Source organism: Labrus mixtus, chromosome 15 (genome assembly GCF_963584025.1).
Source record: "Labrus mixtus chromosome 15, fLabMix1.1, whole genome shotgun sequence".
NCBI lineage: Eukaryota > Metazoa > Chordata > Actinopteri > Labriformes > Labridae > Labrus > Labrus mixtus.
The window spans coordinates 13,721,396-13,747,144 of record NC_083626.1 but is presented as its reverse complement, the minus strand read 5'-3'; the positions used below and the strand labels follow the sequence as shown (position 1 = coordinate 13,747,144).

General features: G+C 38.3%; 2 protein-coding genes and 1 non-coding gene across 4 annotated transcripts; 2 read left to right on the top strand and 1 right to left on the bottom strand.

Moving 5' to 3' along the window:
• Window positions 1–531: 531 nt before the first annotated feature.
• zgc:195245 (uncharacterized protein LOC565483 homolog) lies at window positions 532–4,232 on the bottom strand. Of its 2 annotated transcripts, none has more exons than XM_061057645.1 (5): window positions 4,093–4,232; window positions 2,634–2,661; window positions 1,955–2,105; window positions 1,709–1,856; window positions 532–1,249 (listed from the first exon to the last, which is right to left on the bottom strand). In XM_061057645.1, the coding sequence occupies exons 1-5, from the start codon at window positions 4,114–4,116 to the stop codon at window positions 1,148–1,150; spliced, it is 453 nt and encodes a 150-aa protein (XP_060913628.1). In that variant the 5' UTR covers window positions 4,117–4,232; the 3' UTR covers window positions 532–1,147. The 2 variants fall into 2 exon arrangements, with proteins under 2 accessions (XP_060913628.1, XP_060913629.1); XM_061057646.1 differs by having other exon boundaries at window positions 1,709–1,853.
• A 1,695-nt stretch (window positions 4,233–5,927) lies between these two features.
• On the top strand, window positions 5,928–6,291 carry LOC132990462 (small Cajal body-specific RNA 2). The gene has a single exon (XR_009676067.1). It is a non-coding gene; the product is annotated as a small Cajal body-specific RNA 2 (non-coding RNA).
• Window positions 6,292–9,533: 3,242 nt separating this feature from the next.
• On the top strand, window positions 9,534–25,078 carry smc5 (structural maintenance of chromosomes 5). The gene is made up of 24 exons (XM_061057097.1): window positions 9,534–9,735; window positions 11,597–11,738; window positions 12,006–12,058; window positions 12,962–13,124; window positions 13,300–13,434; window positions 13,609–13,749; window positions 13,871–14,032; window positions 15,826–15,897; window positions 16,058–16,313; window positions 16,432–16,586; window positions 17,541–17,654; window positions 17,828–17,922; window positions 18,042–18,174; window positions 18,597–18,770; window positions 19,151–19,320; window positions 19,489–19,612; window positions 21,950–22,072; window positions 22,231–22,356; window positions 22,540–22,635; window positions 22,987–23,091; window positions 23,197–23,316; window positions 23,457–23,636; window positions 23,960–24,055; window positions 24,567–25,078. Exons 1-24 carry the CDS (start codon window positions 9,578–9,580, stop codon window positions 24,699–24,701), a joined length of 3,228 nt encoding a protein of 1,075 aa, XP_060913080.1. The 5' UTR covers window positions 9,534–9,577; the 3' UTR covers window positions 24,702–25,078.
• The last annotated feature ends 671 nt before the right edge of the window (window positions 25,079–25,749 follow it).

Sequence of the window (25,749 nt, the reverse complement as noted above, 5' to 3'; positions counted from 1 at the left end):
TTTAAAAAGCCATATTATCTACCATATTATATAGCATTATCTGTCCAATGTATCTGTAAGCTACTCCAATACATAAATGTGATAGCCATTACTGCTTTAGTTTTATGATTGAGCATTGAGAACATGATTTGCTGTTGAAGAGAACTAACAGTGGTTTGTTCCATCTCAACCAACTGAAACAAATACTTTGGATACAATGGGATTTGTATGAAATGCACCAGCACTCTCTTCTAGATGTAATGTGAAATTGCAAACACACTACTTTTATTTGCTTTCAGACAGTGGCTTCCCTCGTATCCCAAATGTCTCCAGTGCCTTAACCAGGCCCTTGGGTATTCTCCACCTATATATCCTGAAAAGTCTCCACCAGATGGCCTGTGCTTTCTCCTCTCGTCCCCGTGATGGAATGAAAAGATCAGCTAATTAAACAAAGTCACATATCCATGTGAATGAAGCGTGAGAGTCCTCAGGGAGAGGAGCAGCATGCAAATCAATCCCGGGTGCTTTGAATTGTGTCAAACAAAACAACACTTCTCTGCAAACCATAAAAGCCTTTATTTCCACAGGACATGGACACACTAAAATCCAAATGTCACAAACAGATAGACAAAATTTGTAACCCTGGGGAGGGGGAATTCTATTGATACAAAACAGTTCTGTTGAGAAATGTGTCTGTTAACAACCACATTTTGATCTTATGGAAAGTCAAGCATTGGAATGATGAGGCTTAACTAATAAAACAACAAGATAATGTTATGCTCCTTTCATTTAGGAGGATGGAGAAGTTCATTTGAAAAAAAAAAAAAGAATACAAAAGCTTTTAAAAAAGAGATTCATTCCCTTAACAGCAGTGATTTTCCCCTCACAAATATTGATCCACACAAATAAATATAAAATTGTCTGCCATTCCTTCATCGGACGCTGTGACAGAGCTTAATTTTTCATATTTCAAAGCGGTTTTTGGTTTGTTTTGTGGTTTGCATGTTTCCTTTTAGTACATTTAAAATTGCAGTTTATCACAAACTATGGGATGTGTCCTGAGTTGGTGCTTCTGTGGTCAGTTTTTTGTGTGACTCAGCAGATGGTGAACTTTCAGATAGGGCCACTCTGGTGAGATACTGCAGGGGCTGATGGGAGCCTTTGGGCCTCACTGCTCGGACGTCTGTGTTCTCCTCAAGTTGTCCTTCACGCGGACAAACTCTGGGATCTTTTGCAGGCTCTCCCGCCGCCTGATCTCTTCCTGCTCATACTGGAAAAACAAAGAACAAAAATACATGTCAAGGTTTTAAAGGAGAAGGAGGAATCGTCTTTATTTTGCCATTTAGATGATTATTATTAAAACATTTCAGTACTGGCATAAGACACTTAAACCATTTTTTTCTTTTAAATATTTATTTTGGGGCTTTTTGTGCCTTTAATGAAGAGATAGACAGTGGATAGAGCTGGAAATCAGGGAGAGAGAGTACGTAATGACATTCGGGAAAGGAGCCACAGGCTGGATTTGAACCTGGGCCGCCTGCTTTGAGGACTATAGCCTCCATACATGGGGTGCGCGCACTAACCACTGATCCACCAGCGCCCCGCACTTAAACCATTTAACAATGAAACCCTCAAGGCAACTTTTAAAACGACTCCTGTGTGTTAAGCTAATTTGTTTATATTCAAAAATAAAAAATTTTGAAATGAATGTTTGTCTTGGTCATCTGACCTCTTGTAATTTCTGCTGCCTCTTGCGAAGCTCTGTCTCCAGATCTGAAGGCCTCTGTCGGGCCATCTCTTCCTCTTTGTGCAGGTCCAGTCTGCGCTGCTCCAACACTCGCTTCAGCTCCGGTTTCTCCTCCAGGAGTAGGCCCCTGCTTGGTCAGTCAAAGTCACACTCAGTCACTGCCCTGCTCTGATTCAGTAAGTGACAACATTGCAGTGACATCAGAGATAAGCAGCATTTTCTGTATACCGTTTATGGCTGAGCAGCAGCTCCCGGTGCAGGTTATGGTAGCTTGGTGGATCCACAGACGAACCGTTGAGTTTCCTGGGGTGAGTGACCTCATCACCGCTGAAGTCTGCTGTGGACTGACGGTAAAGCAACCCATGGCCAACACTGGTCTCTGACCAACGGAAAACAACTCAAATCACAATATGTTGACTTCAACTTCAAACTTCTCACATCTGATATTCTAATTCTTAAAAAAAAACAAAAACTACTGCCACTTAATAGCATCGTCATTGTAAGACTGTTTTTATGTTGTGATTGTATGATTTCATTTAAAAAAAATAAGTAAATAAATCAAAGGTTGGAAAACAAATACATCATTTTTTTGGAGGAAAAGATGAATGAATCTGTCATTCAGCGAATCTGAATTATGCCGAAACTGATCTGTTTGGATTTGTAATGAAAGCTAGGGTCTATCAGAGAAAGACCTTTTCTATCAGATAAGTGTGTGTTTGAAAATTCAATAAATCTCTTATGTAAAGTTTTAGATATACCAAGTATATTAAACAATTGTGATTGGTTATATTTAAATAAAAGTTATATTAATTAAATTTCTTATCTGCATTTTTTATACACTATGTGTGCTTCTTTTCAATTTTTGGTCTATCTTCATTATAATTCTGCTTTTTTTCTGAAAACATACCTTTTCGGAGATGTCCAAATCCTGTTTTCTGTCAGTTTATACATTTTGAAACAAGACAAAAGAAGACGTTTTTGTTAGTCATTTGGGATGTTATTTATTTCACATGCACTCGCTGAGACAATGAAGTTAATGCTGCTGCACCTGACTGTCAAAGCATCTCATTTAATTTGATCTTCACCTGATGGGACTGAGGTCATAATTAGATGATGTAAGAGATAAAGGGACAATGCTCTGCTTAAGCAGGTGAGGTGGGTTTACTTGGGGCATTAAAGGTGTAACAGTAATGTACTTTTGTCCTGACAGTCATTGTCTTTGGCCGTACATTGCCTGCCAACAGAAGAACACAGAAGCAGACAGATACATTTGACACACCCACACTGAAAGATAACACAAGAAGGAAGGGTCGCTTTGAGAAACTAGCAGCTGGGAGATGTAGTTGTAACTAACTTCATCTCTACATCAAATAAAATCAAACCTGCAGGTACTTTAAAAAATGTTTTTAACCGTACACATCAAACTTTCCTCTCTTTGGGGGTTGCTCTGAACTCAGAACTTTCTTTGAGAATGTGCCTTTTGCTGTTCATGTCTACGCCATAAGCCTCCAAATCTTGTCAAACAATTGGCCCTGCAGAGACATCCAGCTGGGCGATAACCTGACATGACAGAAACCATAGTTCCAGTCAGATCCTGCAGGGCTGGGATCGATGCCAACAAAATCACCCCACTGCTTTTCCAGAACAGACGCTCTGAATTGTTTAATCAAAGGAAGTCAGATGTTTACATGCAGCATGCAACTTCATTAGTGTTGTGAATTAGATGAATAGTAAATGAGGTGAAAAAACAATGGGGCTTTAAGTTAATACGAATGTGTATTTAACATACAAAAATAATATGGTTAAAAAATGGATTCATAAAAGCCCTTGTGAAATAATGGACTAAACTGTTGCTTTGCATGTTTATGATCCAGTTATTTAAATATTTCTAAATTTCAAGATCAGAATTAAAAGCAGAATTGAGGTTGAGTGACAAGAAGGTTTACAATAACAAGGAATTAGTGTTGTTGTTTTTTTGTACATTACAGTAAATAAATAGGATAAACCATTGTAAACAAAGTACACAATAGTATTCCTACTGTCTGGGAACTTCAATAGAATAATATACATATGTAAACATAAAATAGCGCTATATAAAATATATACAATATATCATTTTGGTTTAGCTGTATAGTTTGTACAAATTATTCAGGGTTGCTCCAAAGTATGATCTATAGTATTAAGGGGGATATATGAAGACTAAAAGGAAAAGAAAGTTCCAAATAAACAACTATGAACTCACTGATGTACACCTGCAGCCTGACTGAAGTCATTAAACCTGTGACAGATGGCCACCAGACCAGACGTTGACCTCTCCTTCATCCGACAGGAGGAAAGGTGTAAGAAAACAATTTGCAAGGACTCACTTTTTTTGAAGCAGACCCCTCCATGGCAGGACGTTGGAGGTCCACTGTTTCTACCCAGACACAGTGTTCCTCTTCTAGTCCATGTTAAAGGAATCACACCTCCTCACATAGTCTAGCTGTTGTTTTTCTTTAGCTGCATCCTAGTCCAACATGTTGCTGTTGATGAAGGATCCTTCAACCCTTTACCAGCCACAGTCACTAGTGGTAGACACTGAAATCTTGTTACGCCACAACAACCCCCACACAGAAGAAGCCTAGATTAGTTAATTGCGGCAGACACAAATGCAGCTTAAAACCAACCTAGCACGGCACGAGTAACATTTGACTCCTCTACCACCCAGCCCATTGATACAGAGAGACACCAATTACAACGGCTCTCAGGCAGAGTATAGTGGGAAGCAGTTACAGCTTTCACTCTGTGTGGTGTTTGTTTCAAGCCAAAGCAAAACTGCATAACAAATTAAGAACATCCTACACAGATGCAAGTTTAACTCTGTATTTATCTATGTATTCTTGTATGTATTCTTCTGCACTGTGCAAACTGTTTTTCTCTTTTATGTGCAATTCTTGTCTGTAAGTGTTTTTGTTTTTAAAGTAAACGTATATGTGCTGTATTTTCTTTTTTTCTCTTTTGAAAATTCTTGGCTGCTGTTAACACTAAAAAATATCCCCTACCACGATCAATAAAGGTTTATCTAGATTTAAAGCACATGTAAAAATTCTTAATTTTTCTCTTTTCTTTTTATATTTAAATTGTACTGTGTTCACTTTTTGTTGGCAATCTTTGCTCTTTGATGCTGTAACACTGTAAATTTCCTCGTTGTGGGATAAATAAAGGATTATCTTATCTTAAAAATGTATTTATTTTTCTTTACAGTAATTTGGACCGTTTATGAGCCTGTAACTCAAAAATATTACATATTAATAATGTATACCTTTTATCTGTTCATTTACTAATAGAGAGCTTTATATCGACCAAATCTGTTCTGGAGAATCAAACATAGATGTTTTATATCAGAGCAAAGTTATGATGACAAACTATTAAAAATGATCAAGATATTCATAGTGCAGTTATAACTCTAAGGTTTTAACCGGGAAAGATTACTGCTTTTAAATAACAATAATTCATTAGTTTAACTGTAAGTGAATTACCCCATTTATTTTTATGAAATATACATAGACAATCAGAAAACAGCCATCCAATGCAAGTTTCATAGTGTTTATATTGGATGCTAATTTGCAACATATTTTAAATAAAAGATTCAAACAGTTAAGTTAAAAATGAAAATGAAAGAACTGGGTACAGCAAGACAAGAATAAATAACCATATTGATTTGAATGGAGTTAGATAACTATTGTTACATTTTTTGTTTATTTAAACTATATTTTTTGCATAATTTTCCAGTTTTAATTTATTTAACACAACTGAACTACAATAAAGGTAATACAGCCTTCCCATGTTTTGACTTTTGAGGTTTGAACTGAGATCCTCTTTTTATTTGATCCTTAAAATTGTGTTGAAACCCTCAATGGCATAAACTGGACAGACAAGAGAAGGTTAAATAATATCTCAAAATACACATTAAATGTTTGTCATGTTTTGACCACTTCTTTCAAGTTTTTTTTATAGTTGGGTGCCTATAATAAGCAAAATGTTCTACTTGTTCGTATACCTAAGTGTAAAACTGTTAATAGCTTCATTTAATAAGAAATGTTTTTTAAAAAAAGGTATTGACCCTTAATGTCCAGGAGAGGTCGACATACAACTATTCACTGCTTTCAATGTCCCATGATTCCATGCGGCTTTTGCCTTTAAAGCTGACCCGGAAGCGCTTTCACCTCACAGTGTGAATGGCGTGTGTGTTGTCTGTATGTGTGTTAGAGTTTTGTAACTGCGTGATTGAGTGAGTGTTTGTTGTATATGCGTTGTTTGTTTGTGAGTGAGTATTTGTATTTAAATCTACACAGTGATCTTATTTGATCTGGTCTGGGTTTGGCTCTGGTCCGATCAGAGATGATAGTAAAAGTGCGCTCGAGCCTTCGTGGCGATGAGCAGCTCGCGAGAATTCACCTTCAGGGCCTCCACGCTTCATGTTGTGGTCAGAGATGATGAATTGATCAGATATACTAGTTCTGAATGAGTTTGGGTTAATCCCAAACTCACAATGGACCCTGAGTAAAGAGGCGATTCTGATCTAACCACAAAGGGCCCTGGACATGGTGGAGAAAGTGGCGGCGATTTTCAGAAACTGCGTCTTTTTTAGACGTAATCTTTGTGTCGTTCAGTGGCTTTTCTTCCAGATTAACGCAGCCTACTTAAATGTTTAAGGGACGGCACATTTAGACGGGCTTGTAAGTGTTAAAGTTCCTTGGTCAGAAGCTTTTCAATGTTTGGTTTTGAGAGGTTAAAGTTTGTTTACTATCCCCTTTGTCCAAACCAGCTCACACACAACATCATCTTGGAGCAGCGCGCCAGGTTGGATAAATGTAGGCAAATGGTATTTTAATTCATAAGTGTTTAATTCGTCGTAAAGCAGCCACGTGGTAACAGACACAAAGGAAGTAGAAACTCCATTTTAGTCGGCTTTGTAACTGAATGCTTCAGCAGTGCTGGTCAACAGAAAGACGTCTGAAACCATCCAGGAAGTCATGAGCACGAACAATCACTTTGTGCAGAAACAAGCTTTAAGTTTAGCCGTCTTTTGTCTTGTTTTCTTTCTCCTTTGACTCTTCTTCTTTTTCTTTTAATTGAATTTATTTTTTATTATTATTTCATTTAACTAACCTGTTTGTTTGCCCTTCCTTAAGATGTTAAATGTCGTAGAGAAAGGGAAGAAAACCTTGATGGAGGGAAACATCTATGAATTTATATCATACAGATCCAAGCTACCCCACTTTTACTTCAAGCTACTTTAAACAACTGTAATACATGTTTCTGTATTGTAAATGTTATTTTTTAGAATTTTCACATCACCTTTTTGACATCACACCACTTATAAAAATGTGAAGTATTGTCGTCTTTATGTTGAATATAAAATATGTGTACTGTATGTTAAGACATGATGACAAAAAATAAATAAATAGAAAAGTTTAGCTGAAGAAATCTCTTAACGGCCAGCTAAAAACAAGGAACTATTACAGTCACAAGTAATTGATTGAATATACTTGAGTTAATCGATTTGGATGAAAAAGGAGGAGGCTGTTATCATTTAGGCTTGTGAAGTACTAAAGGTTTTTTCATCCATGGAACTATAAACATAACTGTTGTTAAAGGACTGAAACCATTTCCCACGTTTTATAGCCTACTGTTTAATAAAAACCCATTGTAATATAAAAGTTAAAGATAACATATTATACCCCTTTTACACCTTTTTAAAACAGTCCCATGTGGTCTAAATAAACAGCAGTGTTGTGTTTTGTTCAAAATATAACATGAATCAAGCATCAGAGGAGGTTTGTGACCCTGTTTAAACCAGCTCTCTCAGAACGCTCTGTTTTGGTGTGTGTGTCTCTTTAAATGCAATGAGCTCCCCGAGTTTTCCCGGTAGACGTCAATCCTCTGTAGAAAGAATAAAAATGACAGACCTGTGCAAAGTTTTGTTCTAGTCTGGGGGTTGAGTCCATGAGTTGAGATACCAGGGGAGGGGGGGGGGATTTACATTTTTTTTTTTTTACCATAATCCAGCTTGTGACATCACAAACTGAGAAAATTTGTAACATAGAACATTTCTCGGTGTTGTTAGACTTGTGCATATTACAAACAAAGGGCTGGATGGATTTATTTCATATTTTGTGGGTCAGTAGACACTCAGGTTACCCAAATATATGTTTGAAAACACTGTAGAAGTGGATTTTTCATAATATGTCCCCTTTAAGATAAACATTTATTTATCCCACAGCTTAGAAAATTACCGTGAGAGAAGGAATAGGCAAAGAGAACAGTGCAGTGCACACTAAAATAAAAATAGTTAAGGATCAAAAACAGAGCTGCAGATGTTACAAATGTAGTCTGAACTTTCACTTTTATAGAAAAAAGACCATCATGAACACAGTGCACATAACGTTGAACATGGTATTGCACCAATTAACGTGTAGCCTATCACTCTTAAAGGTGCACTGTTTGTTTTGTTGGTGAAATTTGAAAGTTGGAGAAGTGAAACAATTCTATGCTCTATTTTCTGAACTCAATACACAAACTTTACTCAAAGAAAAAATGGGTCCCTGGAAGATGGTTTAGAGCTTATAAGCAAGAGAGTTAAGATTTCACAGTTGCGGGGCCACCACCATAACTTCTCGCGTATCTTTTTATCTTCAAACAGTGTTACAGGGACCAAGTTTTCCTCTGAGAACAGTTTGTGTTTAGAGTTATGAACTTATACCACATAATCTGTACACTTCTCCAACTTTCAAATTTCTCAACCAAAACTACATAGTGCACCTTTAAGTATCAGAGGTCAATATGGTAGATATTGTAATATCATTATATTGCACAGGAGGTTGGAGTGAATTGTGTCTGGCTTGTGTGTGTGTGTGTGTTTTGTGATCTGCCGGGAGCAGGTTTGGTTAAACAGATTTTACATGATACTGAATCCTAATCATTTTCTGCTTCTCATATTTTTAGGGTCAATCGAAATTATTGTTTCTATCTTGTAAAATTACTGTATGAATGACTGATTATTTATTTTTATTTTAAAAAGTCACAGCTTATTAAGTCCTCCCTCATGAACACCATGATGATCATCAAGTTCAGTTAATAACTTATTTCAGGTTGGAAGGAGCAGAGTCGTATTCTATTTACATATCATGTGTATTTTTGAGATTAAGAAGCATTTTTCATTAAGCCTTATTAAAAAAAAGTTTAAAATGCTTTATTGACTAGTATTATTCATACATATATAACAGATAAGAAACAAGAACAGTTATAATGTCAGGGGATCCAGATGCAGTTAAAAAAAACACATCAAAATAAAGGTCACAGCTTCTGTTCGCACCATGGACTGTAAATAATAGTTCTGTATACAGGGAACCACACACACACACACACACATCAAACATTGCACACAAATGTATGGTTTTAATAGCTTTCTTATTTTTTGATAATCGAATTGATCAAATGTATTGTCTTAGGTTCACTTTTTAAAATAAAGGATGCTTTGCAGTTTGAGATTTAGATTTGTTGTTATGAGATTTTGTCAGTAACAGTCAGGTTGATTATGTAGTATCGATTTGATTTAGAGGGCGTGTAAGAAAAACATCCAAACAATACATTTTCATTTACAAGATTTAGCTTTATTTAATAATTGTAACGTTGGATTGAATGCAGTAAAATTCACCAGTGAAGTGCTTAGTCTCGCGATAACTCACGCTAGTTTTTAAGACGTATACATGTGACTCATTTCGTCCAACCAGATTTCAGCAACTTCTCGGCGAAGCGCGCGAGGGCCATCAAACGGCCATCAAAAGTAGGATTTTAATTTGATACACGATGGCCGAGTCCGGCAAGAAAAGGCGAGTCAGCCATGCTAACAGGAGCTCACAAACGTTTATTAACAATTTAGCAAACATATTCGAGGGCGGTGGAACTGTCGGAGAGGGTAATTTTGTGGAGGGCTCCATACTTCGCATCACCATGAGAAACTTCCTGTAAGTAACCAGGCTGCCAATAATCAAACTGTATACTAATATATAATATACTAATATATAATATACTCAGAGTCCGAAATTAACTTGATGTAACCTAGCTGCAGCTTCTTTCCCCTGCTCCTCTCTCTGCTGTCAGGACTGTGAGCATCACTGGGCACGCTGAGACACACCAACATACATTGCAGCACACACACACACACACACACACACACACACACACACACACACACACACACACACACACACACACACACACACACACACACACACACACACACACACACACACACACAGCAGGTGCATTCAGAATTCAGAGATACACACACGTCCAATAATGAGCAGGCTGATTGTATTAAGTGTCTAATACTGTCACAGCTAAATTGTTGTTGTAATGCAGGGGCGGTTCAGAGGGGAGCAGGAGGGGGGGGGGGGGGGGGGGTCTTGGAACTCCTGCCTACAAATAATACATTAAGAAAAAAATAAAGGCCAGCAAATATATATTTTTTTTACAATTTCCAATGATTGAATCTGTGACTTAAATTTGTTATTGATTAAACAAAACATAATGCCTTGTCAATTAAATGTACTGTAACAGATGTGTATGGGACACTAAAACACAATTTGTTATTTTGGCCGGTGAATTTTTTCATCTACCTGCCACCTTGGCCGGTGAGTCAAAAAGTTAATTTCGGACCCTGTATATACTTTTCTGTTTCGGTTTACGGACATTTGATAACTTCTGTCAGTCTTGAACATTGTGATAAACTGTGTTGATGAATAGATGACTGAGCTAATATCATGCAAATACCCCTGCACTTGTTCAGATTACTTCGAAGTTCATAAATATGAAAATGCTGTTAAACAATGATTGTTAGTACGATGCTAGCAACCTGCCAATTACACTGTTTGTTCATGGCTGAACAGATTTATTAATGTTATTAACGTCAATTCCAGCTCTGAGATCCAAGTTAAAGTTAAATAAGTTAAAAGGAACACACGATTATACTGGAAGCAGTAAAAATCAAGTCCAAATCCCATTATCTTGGTCCCTGTTAAACGTTAAGTTTATTTTAAGTTAAAGTGAGTGAGATCTTGATTCCGAGACGAAATCAAGAGTCAGAAGTTTTCAAGTCAGTTCTTCCTAATGGCGAATGGATATTTATATGGATTCAACTTTGGATATTTGATCAGTTACACCTAGTTTAAACTAATTCTTCCTCTATGCATTTATATAATCATGCTAAATGCTATAGAACAGTATACATTTTTTTCTAAACTAGGGAGTCATCCCTTTTGAATATGTAGGGATTACTGAAGAGAAAAACTGTTTTAGTGGTTTTACATCACTTCAACATCACCATTATCAACTTCAACCTCCAAATTGACCATGGAGTCAAATGGTTGAGGCTGCTTACAGGTATTTCTCTTGAATTATTTATTATATTGTGTGCAACCAAATGAATAGGGTCCCTATTTTGAGGGATGTCGGTGTTTCATGTGCTTAGTCTTCCTGCCTTCTTGGTAGAGTCTGCAAGACCTAAACTGGACGGGCCCTTGTCATTGTAACAGTTTGTTTTGGATCGTCCAGCTACATGGCCTTGACAATATCTGTGTTTATCACAAAGATTTTCATAATTTATTGTCTAACAAAATATTGAATGCCTTTAATGTGTTTATATAGTAAGTCAATTAAACCAGTTTTGACTTTGGTCGTAATCATTCTAGTCAACAGGTGACAGCCATATCAATCCCTACAATTACTTGAGGTATTTGTTCTATGAAAAGACATTCTCTTAATAATGTTCATTTTCTGTCTTGAAATGTGAGTGCAGGTTGTTATGTCTATCTTGTACTCTGACAGGACCTATGACCACTCAGTGGTGTTACCTGGACCCAACCTGAACATGATAGTTGGAGCCAATGGAACTGGCAAATCGAGCATTGTGTGCGCTATATGTCTCGGTCTTGCTGGCAAGACTGCTATCCTGGGCAGAGGCGATAAGGTAAACATCATCATAAGGCAAACACTGGTAGATTAATGCTGAATTTAGCTGCTATTGGCTCATATCAGTTTAGAGCAGACAGCAGCAGAATGAAGAAGTTTAACTGTTTGAGAATGTTTTTTTTTTTTTTTCTCTTGAACTGCATGTGATGGTTAGTCTCTAATCTATACAACAGTTTCAAATTTGATAATGTAAAACCTGATGAAGACTATTTGTATAGGTTGCTTTTTTTTTTTTTAGATAAAGTTGTCTGTCATTTTTTGTCAGGTTGGGCTCTATGTCAAACGGGGGTGCAACAAAGGATCTGTTGAGCTTGAATTGTAAGTTATGTCAGACACTTTGCAGACATTTGTGTTGCATTTGTTATGAAATTTCAATTCAATCCATTAAGAACCATGAATATTATTATTGTTCCTGTCAGCCAGGCTCAGACTCAAGTTCTAACAGATTTGAAGAACAGGTTACATCAAACACTGTAGGCTTTGTATTCGACATAATCTAAGGACAGTAGCAGTAGTACTACATCACTCCCTTAAGGATAGTTCAGAGAATATTGTCTGGGCATGTACCACCTCACCAATCAGATCTTAACAAAATGGAGATGGATTTCAACATGCTGTAGCAATACTTAGCAAGAAAAAAAACATGAGCTGAAAGCTTGAAAAGTTGTAATCAGGTGAGAGGTCGTGAGGGAGGATCAATTGCATTGTCTATTCTATAGCAAGAGCAGGAGGTCACATTATTCCTGCTAGCAAATGTTAACCTTGGGGGGGCTGGCCTTTTTTTTTTTACCAACTCTTGGGGAAAAAATGGCTTTATCTCCTTGTAGGCTTTTTCTTCATTGCCCATTATGGTCCTGCTTGGATCATATTAATATTGGTCTTCATATTTTAAATCCTAAATATCTAACTTGTTTTCTCTTATCAACCTCAGTGACTATTCATGCCATTCAGGGAGATAATCAAAATAATCCTTCACATCACCAACAAATCTGGGCCAATATCTGAATTGACAAAGTTTCCAAAAAGATCTCTGATTGTTGGCAGGTTTGAGTTGGTTTATAAATTGGTCAAATACTCCTGTGGTCAGAGCCGGTCCTGAGTCAGCATTTTAAGATTGTGGACAGCTCAGCCTGAACTGATTTCAATGTTTCGCCAACATGTGTTACCTCAGCATATTTCAGATGTGTTGGATTGTAGAATCTAACTCTGTCATTATTCCAGGTACAAAAATGATGGTAATATAGTGATAAACAGAGAGATTCATGTGGAGAACAATCAGTCGCTGTGGATGCTGAATGGAAAACACTGCAACCAGAAAACAGTTGAAGAGGAGGTCAAGGTGTTGCATATTCAGGTTGGCAACCTCTGCCAATTTCTACCTCAGGTATGTTTGCTGCACTGCAATATAAGGCTCCGCACATACACCGAAATACAGTCGTAGCTGCAGAGTCAGGCCGTGTAACTGGTGCTTTTGCAATGCAATATGTCATCATTTCTTATCTTTGCCACATGTTTTCCTCTTCTTCTTTTGATGTGTTCTGTTTGCATCCACACCACAGGAAAAAGTGGGAGAGTTTGCAAAGATGTCTAAAATTGAGTTGCTGGAGGCAACAGAGAAGTCAGTGGGACCACCTGAGATGTACAGGTACCACTGTGAGCTCAAAAATTTCCGACACAAAGAACGGGAACTGGAGGTAAAGTTTCATTCAAGCACTTTTTAGCTATCTTTCTGTGAACATCAAAGTTGAATTCCCCTTGCTTCTTTATATCTGTTTCTTCTAAGAACCTTTTCTAGTTCTTCAGGGACAGCATTGTAGACCTAATCTTGGTTAACTACAGTATGTTGTCTGGATCTTGTTTTGCTTAAGAACACGGTGAAGGAAAAGGCGAACTTCCTGGAGAAGGCCAAGCAAAGGAATGAGAGGAACAAACATGATATGAACCGTTACTACGAAAAGAAAAGGCATCTTGATGTGATTGAGTTGCTCGATAAGAAGAAACCATGGGTGGTAAGCAGCCGTGATGAAACATTGTGCTGAAGAGAGAGAGAGAAATAAACACATTATGTGGTCTCAGTGAAATTCAATCCCTTTGCCTGTGTCAGCTCTGACTCTCTCTGTCTGATCCTAGGAGTATGAGACCACCCGTAAGGAGCTTGAGGGTGTGAAGAAGGAGCGAGAAGAGGCCAAAAAGCAGCTCTCTGCCCTGAGGCAGGCCCAGGCGCCCATGTTGAAGAAAATGCAGCAGATTGACAACCACCTTCAGCCCACTGAGGCACAAATAAAAACTAAGGTGAAAAGGCAAATTTATATCTCTCAATACAAGTTTAGAGTATAACAATAAGCTCCAAAAGAAGCAATATAAAGTTATTTTAATGGGTGAAAAGAAAACTTTTATGAAAGGCATTTTTAGAAATTATGATTGGTGTGTATTTTTGTAATTGAGAATTTTCACACTGATGAGAATAAGTAATGTATTATTTACTAACTTTATAGTGTTTATAGAAAGGTGTTGTGGTCATGCATTAGTAGGGACACGGATCATTTTCACATATGCACTCCGGATAATATCTAGATTACAGGAGGACTTCTCCGAAGATTCTCCCGAACTAGCCGTTCACATATGCTCCTCACAGCGGGGGACTTTCCCTGTCAGAGGGGAGGGGGCGCGGGGGAATTCCCGACGTAAGACGTGATGTAAATAAACAACGCGGAAGTAGCGGCTGTAGCAACAGAGTCCGCTACACAACGTTGTAATGAGAATATTTGCCTTTATATCAATGCTAAGTGTAATCCAATGGAATGACAAGATCCACAAAAGAGAGGAGAACAACATACTGACGAACAGAAAACAGAATGCAGCCGTTTAATTACGTGCACGGAGATCGTAGTGGTCGCGTGCAGACACTTTACGCAGTCACTGTATATAAACGTCATTCTCTTCCTATTGGCTGGAATTTAAATCTCTGGAGTATATGCTGCCATGTTCAGACATCAGCTCACTCAGACTTTCTGCGGAAAAAATACTAGGGGTCTGGCCGGATAAACTCTGGGTTAAGTCTGTGCGAAAAATGCAGCTGTTTGCGTTCACACATAGCCTAAAGAACCTCCGGGTAGCCAAATCTCTGGAGTTTTTCAGGAGATTTCCATATGTGTGAAAAGGGTATGATGTAAAATAACTGTAGCCTCTAGCCGCTAAATCTCTGTGCAGAGTGTCAGTGAAAAGAAGGCAGCGTTTAAGAGATCTGCTGTACAAAAAGGAAGTCAAATCAGTCTTTATAAATATGTTTTTTTTTTTTTTTAAATGCCTGCTCCCCATTTGTTGTTTTATCTGACTCAGGCACTGAACGTGCTGAAGGAGCAGCCAGTGCGTGCGCGCACACACACACACACACACACACACACACAAACAAACATCCACTTAATGAACGGGGTATGTGTGTTACATTTTCAAAATTGTCCAAGCTCATAGATGAAAAAGTAAAATTGTTTGAATACAGCAAACTTTTATATTTTACAGTTTTTTGACATCACAGTCAGTTGTTCTCAGATTTTGAATATACGTTAATACAAAGGGAGTTCAGGTTTATCAATCTTGTATTGTTGTTAGAATAGTCACAAAGTGAATATAGTGAAGAAAATTGAGGACGTGACACATGACTAAGATTCATGACGATGAATGTTGATTTTATAGTGCTGTTAAAATGCACAGTTGGAGTCATGGCTAGCCAAGGAGTATTAAAGTTCTATAAGTTAAATTTAATTATTTTGGCTGATCCAATCCAATAATCTGCTATCCAAACAATCACAGCATCATGCCACCCAAAGAAACCTTGATAAAAAAAGAATGGACATTTTTGTCAGGCACACTTCTGAATCTGTATTTGTGGTGAAGTATAGGTTAGTTTGTTAGGGATTTCTTTTTTGAAATTGAGTACTTAAGATTCATTTAAGAACTTTTTGAGGATCGGTTGGATGTCATTTATGAGAACTGTTTGGCACATTTTGTTAGAGTTGAATAAATACTGGAATGTAATCGATGTGATATTTTATGGAGGTTAACTATTAGCGTGCATGTTTTTTTAGACGGTCGCCATCAAAGAAGCTTCTCTGAAGTGCAAACAGAAACAAGATCAGTTGGACCAAAAACACAAGCAGGTAAGACTTGATTTCACTTTAATATATTCTATAATTTATTTATTTCAAGCTTTGCATCTAGTTAAGAGGCGATAACAGAAAAAAATGTACCATTTACCCCACATATTTGTTATGCTGTCCTTTTAGTATTGAATGATAACTTTCCCTGTTTTCTCTATAGATTGATGATATCAAACAAACCCAGAGACTGAAGCAGATGGAAGAGGAAGACCACCAAAAGCGAATCAGCAACACCAAACGGACCATTGAGGACATGAAGGCGGAACTCGGCAAGGTTGCTGACCAGCCAGACATGACGCCAAGAATCAATGAAGTCAACGTCGAGCTGAGGCGCATTCAGGTCGAGAGAGCCAAGATTGAAGGAGAGAAGTCCGACCTTCGCAGGGAAAAGGACCATGTTATAGCTGAGGGCAGAAGTGAGAGTTTCCAACACAAATAAGACTTTAAATGAACATAGATCAAACCATTCAAAGACCGTGCAATCTACTGTTCAAAGTCATTATCGTTATATTAATGTTTCTTTTTGATCGCCAGTGTTGGAGAAAAAACTCAAAGACATGAACAACATGATGAATGCCAAAGAGGAGAAGCTGCGAGGACGCCACAGGGACACACACACCGCCCTCCAGTGGCTCAGACAGAACAAACATCTCTTTAGTGGAAATGTCCATGAGCCCATGATGCTGGTGGTGAGTCCCAGGCTGTATCCGAATTGCCAAGTACCTACTCAATCTGTCAGTAGGCAGTAGGCAGTACCTACTATCCGTGCTGTATACTGTTTAGTACCTACTATTCAGTAGGCAGATATTTGTTCCTACTTCTTCTGATTCATTCAGTCAGGAAGTGGCGTCATTTACGTTACCCGAACCGACTTAAACATCAGCCCATATAGATTAGAGCAGTTTATAAACATACTTTTAAAATCAAAGGGATTTTTTAAATAATGTAGATTTGTTCACTGATATATTTTAATCAAGTATTACCCATCCTGTAGGCCTAACTCAGAGAAGGCTGTTTTTAAACATGGATGACAATTCGGGCACTACCGATGTTATTTTTGGTGCATACCCATCTTAATATTGGGGAAAACTGGAAAGTAACTGCGCATGTACGTGCGTCACTGCTTGAAACTCTGGAAATTAATAAAGCTTGTTGTAATCCATATAGCAACATATCTGCTGGTGCCAGAGAACTGCTAGTGTAATCAAACAATACTCAAATGAAATGTTATCTGATTGGTAAATAAATCTCGTAATATCTGCGCACATTTGTGATCAAATTTGCAGATTCCGATAGTCACTTGATACGATAATATCGGCTAACCGATTAATCGGTCAGGCTCTAGTGACAATAAAGTCAAACACTAACACGAGTAAACACTTTAAAATGTCCTTATGTCTGTGTACAGCTACATAGTTGTGTTGTTAAGTAGTTATTAAATATCAATTCTTATAATTCTAAATGAGGGACTTAAGAAAAGTTTCACTACGTGAATGTACCCGAAAAGCAGGATGACAGACTGACTCAGTCGAACTCCTTCCCCTCTACATTTAAAGCATGCTCATTTGACTGCAGGATTGTGATTCTGATGCTTTTTGTATTCCCATTGCAAAGCTGGCTGCTCACCTTCTCTAAATCCTCAGATCAACGTGAAAGACCATCGCTTTGCTAAGTACGTAGAGACCCACATCTCATTCCACGATCTCCGAGCGTTTGTTTTCCAGAGAAAAGAGGACACAGAGAAGTTCATGGCTGAGGTCAGAGTGCTGCACCTTATCATTGTCATGTTGACTCTGGTCTGGAGAATGAAAATCCTTCTGACTGCAAATTTGACATTTCATTGATATCAAATAAATCCTCATTTACTGTGGAATGGGAATCATTTACCCTCCAGGCTAAGACATGTGCTTTGATCTCTGCTGTCTCCCAGGTCCGAGACAAGATGAACTTAAAGGTGAACACGATCTCCGCGCCAGATGAGTCGTGCTCTAAGCGTGAACCATCCAGAAATATTGAGTCTCTGAGGTGAGAATAATTTTCCTTTAAACTTAATTACAATCAACATAACATACAAGTCTATGTGTTATATAATTATATGTATCTTTGTGTGTGACCATGACTTTCTCATTGATATATTCATGTAGGCGTTTTGGGTTCTTCACTTACCTTCGTGAGATGTTCGACGCCCCTGACGAGGTGATGAGTTATCTCTGTCACCAGTACCGGGTGCACGACGTCCCTGTCGGCAATGATCAAACTAAAGCCATGATAAAAACGGTAGGTTCTTCTCATGTAACTCAGAAATGACAAATAAATTGTGAGCCTCATTTAAAACGTGAGCTTTGTGGTTAGATATCCACTACAAATAGGCCTGTAAGATGTCTCCACTCATTAAATTGGGAATAATCATTTCTTCAAATCATTCATTTTCTTTTGCACAGTTCCCTTCAAAGGTGTATTAGAATTTAGCTATTGTCTTAGATTGTGTTTTAATCAATGCATTTTGTTTTTTTCTGTCTGATAAACTTCATCTGACAGCATGACTTTTTTTCTCCTGTTATTTTCCAGTGGACGGCTGAAGTTCACACAGTTTACATTGCAGCTCCGCGTTTCTAGAGATTCACTTAATATTCTGGCTATAGTTATTATCACAAAGTCATCTCCCCTGACCTCATTTTTGTCCATTATCCTTCTCACAGGTGATCGAGGAGCCCTACCTCAAGGTGTTGTATACCACAGAGGAGAGGTACACATTGAAGAGGTCCTTTTACTCCAACAAGATCAGCACCAGTAACTCTGCAGTGCACCATTCCCAGTACCTCTCTATCACTATAGACGCCGAAGAGAAACGGCAACTGGAGCAGCAGATGAAGGTAAGGGAGGGATCAAGGACAGCCCAGAATCTTCTACCTCCAAATAACTCCTAATATCTTAACACCTTTACACAGTGCAATATCTGTTTAACACAGTTCATCTTAAATATTGTTTTATCTTGTACATATCTTATTATTATAGTAGTCCTACTTGGTACTTATTGCTTATCTTATTGCCTATTTTATTATCTCTATTCTATTTTAAATCCTACTGCTGTATTGTGTGAAGAGCAATGGTAACACAGAATGGATTAATAAAGTATTTCTGATTCTGATATTTAGATATATATAGAACCTTGATACAAGTCCATATATTGGAATGTAATTGTTTTGGAGTTTAACTGAGTTGAGAATAACTTTTTGCTATTTCTTGTGGCCAGGACTGTGAGTCCAAATTACGAGAAATTGATGAACGATTAAAGGCTCTGCAGAAGGAGGCTGCCTCTTTGGATCGCCGAGACAACGAACTGTTGGCAGAAAAGAAAAAGCTGTCTGAGCTAAAGGGCAAGAAGAGACAGCTGGAGCAGAAAATCAGCACCAAACAAGACAGGTAAGTCTGCCTTATATAGCCTCAAGGGCTGACAGGCACAGTATTTCTCTGAACATGTAGGTACTGTCTGATGACTTGATTAGTTAATAGTTTCTGTAGAGATGTATTCATTTAGTTAATGCAAATATGCATGTATGTAGGTCTAATGCATTCTTTCTTTGGCTTTAGTCTGAGGCAGATGGAGAACAGTTTTATTGATCTGCAGAAGATTGAAGAGGAGACTAAAAAGAAAATAGAAACTGTTAATTTCCAGAAGGTGGACATAGTCAAGGTGATCGTGGCCCAAATGAAGGTATGAATAACTTTTTTAAATGTCAAACTGACAACTTTTACTTATAGGGTCTTATTTAAACTATTTTTAAGGGCATATAAACTTCCTTTTGCTTTATTTGAACTCAAAGTAAAGGTGCTCTAAGATAAGCTGCAGTGTGCACAGAGTAGGGGGGGAGTGCACACACGCTCAAGTCATCGTCTTGAGCATGTATTTGAAAAACAAGAATATGTTGCTAAGTGACTGTTTGACATTTCTTTCCAAACTAGAGCTTTCTTGCCGATGTCTTGGTAGCTTTGTAAACTGATATTGTAGAGTTCAGGAAAGCTTGTTGTGATCTGATCTGTGCCCAAGTTTCAAATATTTAATCTTCTGCGCAGCACCCACGGAAAGCAAGCAAAACCTTGCGCTGCGATCAGCTTGACGCAGTGCAGATATGCTCTTGAGCCCACAAACCCATTCATCAACAATGAATGGGTTTGTGAGCGGCATGCTGAAGGGGCCTTCCTTTTGAAAATTTTTTGTGTTCAACTGGTAATTAAATTATTTTAATAATTTTTGCTGCAGAAATCCCACTGCACAATTTGGGACACAATTTAAAGACACAATGGCCCTCACTTATCAAACGTACGTACGGCAGAAAAATGGGTGTACGGTCATTTCCACGCAAAGTTTGGCACTTATCAATTTGGACGTGAGTGGAGGGTGCGCTCAAATCTCACACCAGGTCTCAGTTCGTGTACGCACGTTTTCAACTCAGTGTGGACTTGCGGTGCAGCGAATCTGTCTGTGTCGGAGAATAATTAGATCATACTATAACAGTGCTTGTTAAGACGGATAGATAGAGGTTCACAGATTTACTGTTAGATAAGATATCTAAAATGTATTTATATTACGCTCCACCTCAAACGATCTCTGTAGGCTACATCGCTTTTTAAATAATGTTGAGCAGCGCGAGCTGTCAGGTGATTTATTTAGTTGTGTGTTTTATTTGATTAATTTTTATTTGTTTAATCGATTTACTTTAAAGATTAAAGATAAGAGAGGCTGCATTCAGTAAATACATGTTAAACGTTCAGCGCACAGGAATATCACTGCAGAAAATACTGAGACAAATTAAAACAGAAAAGCTAAAAACATTTACTTTAAAAGGACAGAAAAACTTCCAGAGGATAGTAAATACAACTTTTAGCCTCTGAAATATGAAATATTTAGGAATTCAGAACATTAACATTAGATCATAACTAATCGGTATGTCCGGAGATTAAACTAATAAATACGCTGATGTGCCACATGTGTAATTGCGCACAGAAGACGCACTTAGGCCAGAGACTACATGTGACATAATAACCAATAAAGAAATCCGGGGGCTCTAAGACGAAGTAAGGACCTTCTTTTATGTAAGTGTTAAATTTTTATGTTTGGAAAGTAGACTAATCGGATGAGAAGTGCACATCGCACAGCGTTTGATCAAACACTTTATTCATGTGATGCAGGACGTTTCAGGTTTCTCTTCTCTTTTAAAGTCTCATAAATGGCGAGCTGCCAGTGCAGCCGACGTTATCCGACACAGATGCAGGTTTGCCTGTACCACTTGTGCCTGATATTGAGGCTGAACCGATGAAAGAAGCCACTCACGCCACGATCTGGGATAATTTCAGCTGGCGTCCTCCGGTCCGCTCCGGGAGCTGCTTCTTTTAAGACCTACAACACTAGGCTACATTGTAGCGATCGTTTGGTCTGACCAGGTTTTTTAAACTAAAAGTATTAAAACCTATATTATAGTCAAGATTATGTACGTTACATATCAAATTAAATTAAATATTAAAAACTCTGCTGGAGTTCGGTTATCCACACCATCGCTGTTGAGATTTCCACGCAGGCGCATTTCTTCTGAAGCTCTTTAATCCTACATTTTAGGCTGCCAGACAACACAATGTTATTCCTCTTTACTGCTCTCTGTTATGGTGTCACTCAGGTCATATCTAATTTCTCTTCTTTACCGTATTAAGTATCTCCATGCTGTAAACTCTGGGGGTGAGGACAGCGGAGCAGTGAATATATAGGGGCGTGGTATTTAAATGATGATTGTTTCCAGCCGCAACACCCGGTCATACGTACACTGTGATCAGCCAGATACGCACGTTTCATAGGTCCCACGTTGACCCTGCCGTACGATGATTTCTACACCCAAATCTGCGCTGGTTTCTACACCAGATTGATAAGTGAGGGCCAATGTGCGCATTGGTCATAGCAGCATTATTTCTCTGATCATTCAAATCTCCAGACAAGCCTTCAGCATACAGTAGATCAAATTCAATGTTTCTAACTGTCTCTCTCTGTCTCCTTTGTCTGTAGCTGAGAGCCCAGCTGAATATGGAGAAGGTGTACTTGGCTTTGGAGACGGTGGGGCTGACAGCTGAGAGGAGCAAACTGGAGAATGACTGTAGAGAGGGCGCCTCTGAACTTAAGAGCACTGAAGTAAGAGTTTCACACACACACACACACACACACACACACCACACACCTGTAAATCACCATACATCATACGTCTTACCTGCTGAAGCTTTCACAATATAAACTTCTATCTTCATTGGTCTTGTCCTTGTTCTAACTCTTCTTAATGCAACAATGTGCAGCAACAATGCAGCCGTCTGGAGCAGAGGAAGGCTCAGCTGACGGAGCAATGCAAAGGCCTATTGAAGAGAGCCAAGTCCATCTGCAGGATGCAAGCTGATGAGGCATTACCAGAAGACCTACGTAATGTGAGTTTTGACCAAATGGTCTGTTTTATTGCTTCATGACACAAGCCTGTACTCCTTCCACCTCTTCCCACTGAATATAATTCTTGTCATGGTATCTAGTTGCTGCTGTGTGGACCTTTTGAACACAATATGTTGTCATTGGTTTAAAATAATAATGGTTTGTTGTCTTTTTTGTAATTGCAGGCTTTCAGTGATCTGCCTGACACGCTGGATGAGATTGATGCCATGTTGAATGAGGAACACTCCAGAGCAGAGTGCTTCACCGGTCTCAGTGAAAGTGTAAGAGCACATGAGAATCAGCTGAGGGTTTCATTTGTTTTTTTTACCAGGGATGGAAACTAACAAATTACATTCACTCAATTACTGTAATTGAGTATCTTATTTGTGTACTTCTACTTTTATGTGTTGGTAATTGTAAAATTTGTAATTTTACAGTTACTCGAGTAAATTTGTGGAAAGTATTTGTAGCACTTTGCTACATTTTTCGTTGCATTCATCACTGAGTAAAAGAAACAAATGTAACAAACCGTAAAAAACGTAAAAACCGCCTACTTCTCTGGTTAAAAGAAAAACAAACTAAACTTAGCCAGCATTTGTAACTTTTTTCCACCTTACATTTCTGTTTTGAAGGTCGTTGATGAGTACAACAGGAGGGAGCAGGAGATCAAACATCTGGAGAAAGATCTGGAAGAAAGGAGCAACAACCTTACTGCTTATCGTCAGAACATATCAGAGGTACATGATATGACACTGCAGTAGTGACTGTTGTTTTTGTTTTGTTAGTAATAATCATGGCCACCCTGTGTATACTTGTGTATTATGATTATTTTTTTCTGTTAGGCTAAGGAGCGCTGGCTGAACCCGCTGAAGCAGCTGGTGGAACAGATTAACGCCAAGTTCAGTGATTTCTTCCGCCACATGCAGTGTGCAGGAGAGGTTGATCTGCACTCAGAGAATGAGGTAAAAAAAAAAAAGTCAACCAGCTAAACAATGTAAAAAAATCTCTGTGGTGTCAAACTGACAGATCAGCCTTTTTTTCAGGCAAGAAAGTTTTGTTTTATTTTATCCTCCCATTAAATGACTACTGTCTTTCATCATAGGAGGAGTATGATAAGTATGGGATTAGAATTCGTGTTAAGTTTCACAGCAGCACTCAGCTCCATGAGTTGACGGCCTACCATCAGAGCGGAGGAGAGCGCAGCGTCTCCACAATGCTCTACCTCATGGCCCTGCAGGAGCTCAACCGCTGCCCCTTCAGAGTGGTGGATGAGATCAACCAGGTACTGCTGCCACACACATACACATGCTGGATCACAACTGAGTTTATTTGTGAGAATATGAAAATAGAAACAGTATATTTTGTAACTGTTCAGTCCTCTAAAGACTCAACTAAATAAGCTTACTCTTTGTGAATGTAGGTAGTAAGCAAATGAGCTTACGTCTCCCTTTGCAAAAAATCCAAAATGTGTTTGTCGATTTGATTCCTTTGCTTTAAATTACATTTTTTAGTCCCCTCACAAGACCACAAGCGATCTATCTTAACGTTCTTTGTCACCTGCTTTCTTATGTTGACGTGGCTAAGACTTTTTTCTCATTTGTCTAGGGAATGGATCCTGTTAATGAAAGAAGAGTCTTTGACATTGTGGTCCGCACAGCCTGCAAAGAGACAACATCCCAGTACTTCTTGATAACACCCAAAGTAAGTGTTTGTACATTCTGATGAGTGAGTTTACGGATGCTTACAAGATATTCTACCTTTGTGTGTATGATTCCTTCTTTAGTGTTTTCTGTGGGAACTTCCTTTGCCTGCACCAAAGACTGATAGAGAAGTGTGCAGGCAGCTGGAGAACATGGTGCACTATTTAGTGGCTTAAGAGCAAATACATTCATTACAATTTAATGAAGACTAAAATCAGAGTTGAAAGACAGCGATTATTTGACTTCATTAAATTAAGTGCAATCTAACATGACTCCAAATGAATCCAAATGTTCTTCTATTTCTGCTGTAAGCATTCAATCAACTGTTTGTTCATTTGTTCACTATTTCCACTAATAACTAGACTAGCTTCCTCGGCTACCTTGTTTCTGCTGCCCACAAATGTCCAAAAACTGTTACTGCAGGTTTAAAATACTTTGCATGAAACTGTAGTTCTGATTCAATTGGTCTGTACACCTTTTCAAAAACTCACTCCGGCTGTGTTTATCTTCAGTTACTGCAGAACCTTGAGTACGCCGATGAGATGACCGTCCTTTGTGTCTATAACGGCCCCCACATGCTTTCCCCCAACCAGTGGGACGAAAAGGCTCTGATCAGGCGCTGTCTCGAAAGAAAAGCCAGGCAGTGAAACACCAAGCCAAAATGTAACTGTTCACTTTTAAATCAGACTTATTTTGTTCATTTACTTCATAGAAGTGATGTTTAGCTGTTCTACTAAAAAGGCTTTATAGCCCCATAGAGAGATTTCAGTTTAGTTCAGCCCAACATTTTGTTTCATAAAGGACATTTACAGACCAGGTTTATAGAACATACAAAATATGCTATGAGCACTTTTGTGGTTTGGTCATTTGTATATTATTTGCATATTTTTTATTAAAAGAATACAGTAACATGTTCACTCTTTGGACAGTCTAAAATATGTTGAACCTGTTTGACTTTCCTCAGCAATGTATGTGCACTTGTGTATACTGTATATTCAAATAAAAATATTCCTTCTGTTCTAAATGTGAATGTTAAAATTATTAAGCATAACCACCACCCATATATCTGACACCTGGGATGCTTTGAGAGTCGGTACAAAGAGAAGGTCATTTCTACAACATTATTGAAGAGATTTTTTGCCAAAACATAATAACTACAGTACGTTTTTGTGTAAAAAAATAATTAAATCTATTAAAATAATATTTTTAAAGATTTCATTTTGGGGCTTTTGGACCCCTGTGATTGACTAGTGACCAGTCCAGTGTGTACCCCGCCTCTTGCCCAATGACAGCTGGGATCGGCTTCAGCACTCCAGCGACCCCAGACTGGAAAAGCAGTAAAGATAATGGATGGATTTTTGTGCCTTTTATTGGAGAGACAGGGCAGTGGGAAGAGTTGGTAATTGGGGCTAGCGAGAGTGTGGAATGATATGCAGGAAAGAAGCCACAGGTCAGATTTGAACCCATGCCGCCCATTTTTTAGGACTGCAGCCTATGTTCATAGGGTGCGCGAGCTCGACCACCGGCGCCCCTTCAATTTTTTTTAAAGAAAAGTTGCACTTGTTGCATGTGGTATTATTAACATTTTTTTTGAACGATCAGCACAGAGATGAATGATGATTTTCCAAACACTATTGTTCATTAGCAAAGTAATGCAGATAAATAGAATACTTAAATGGCACGTGTTCTACTGTG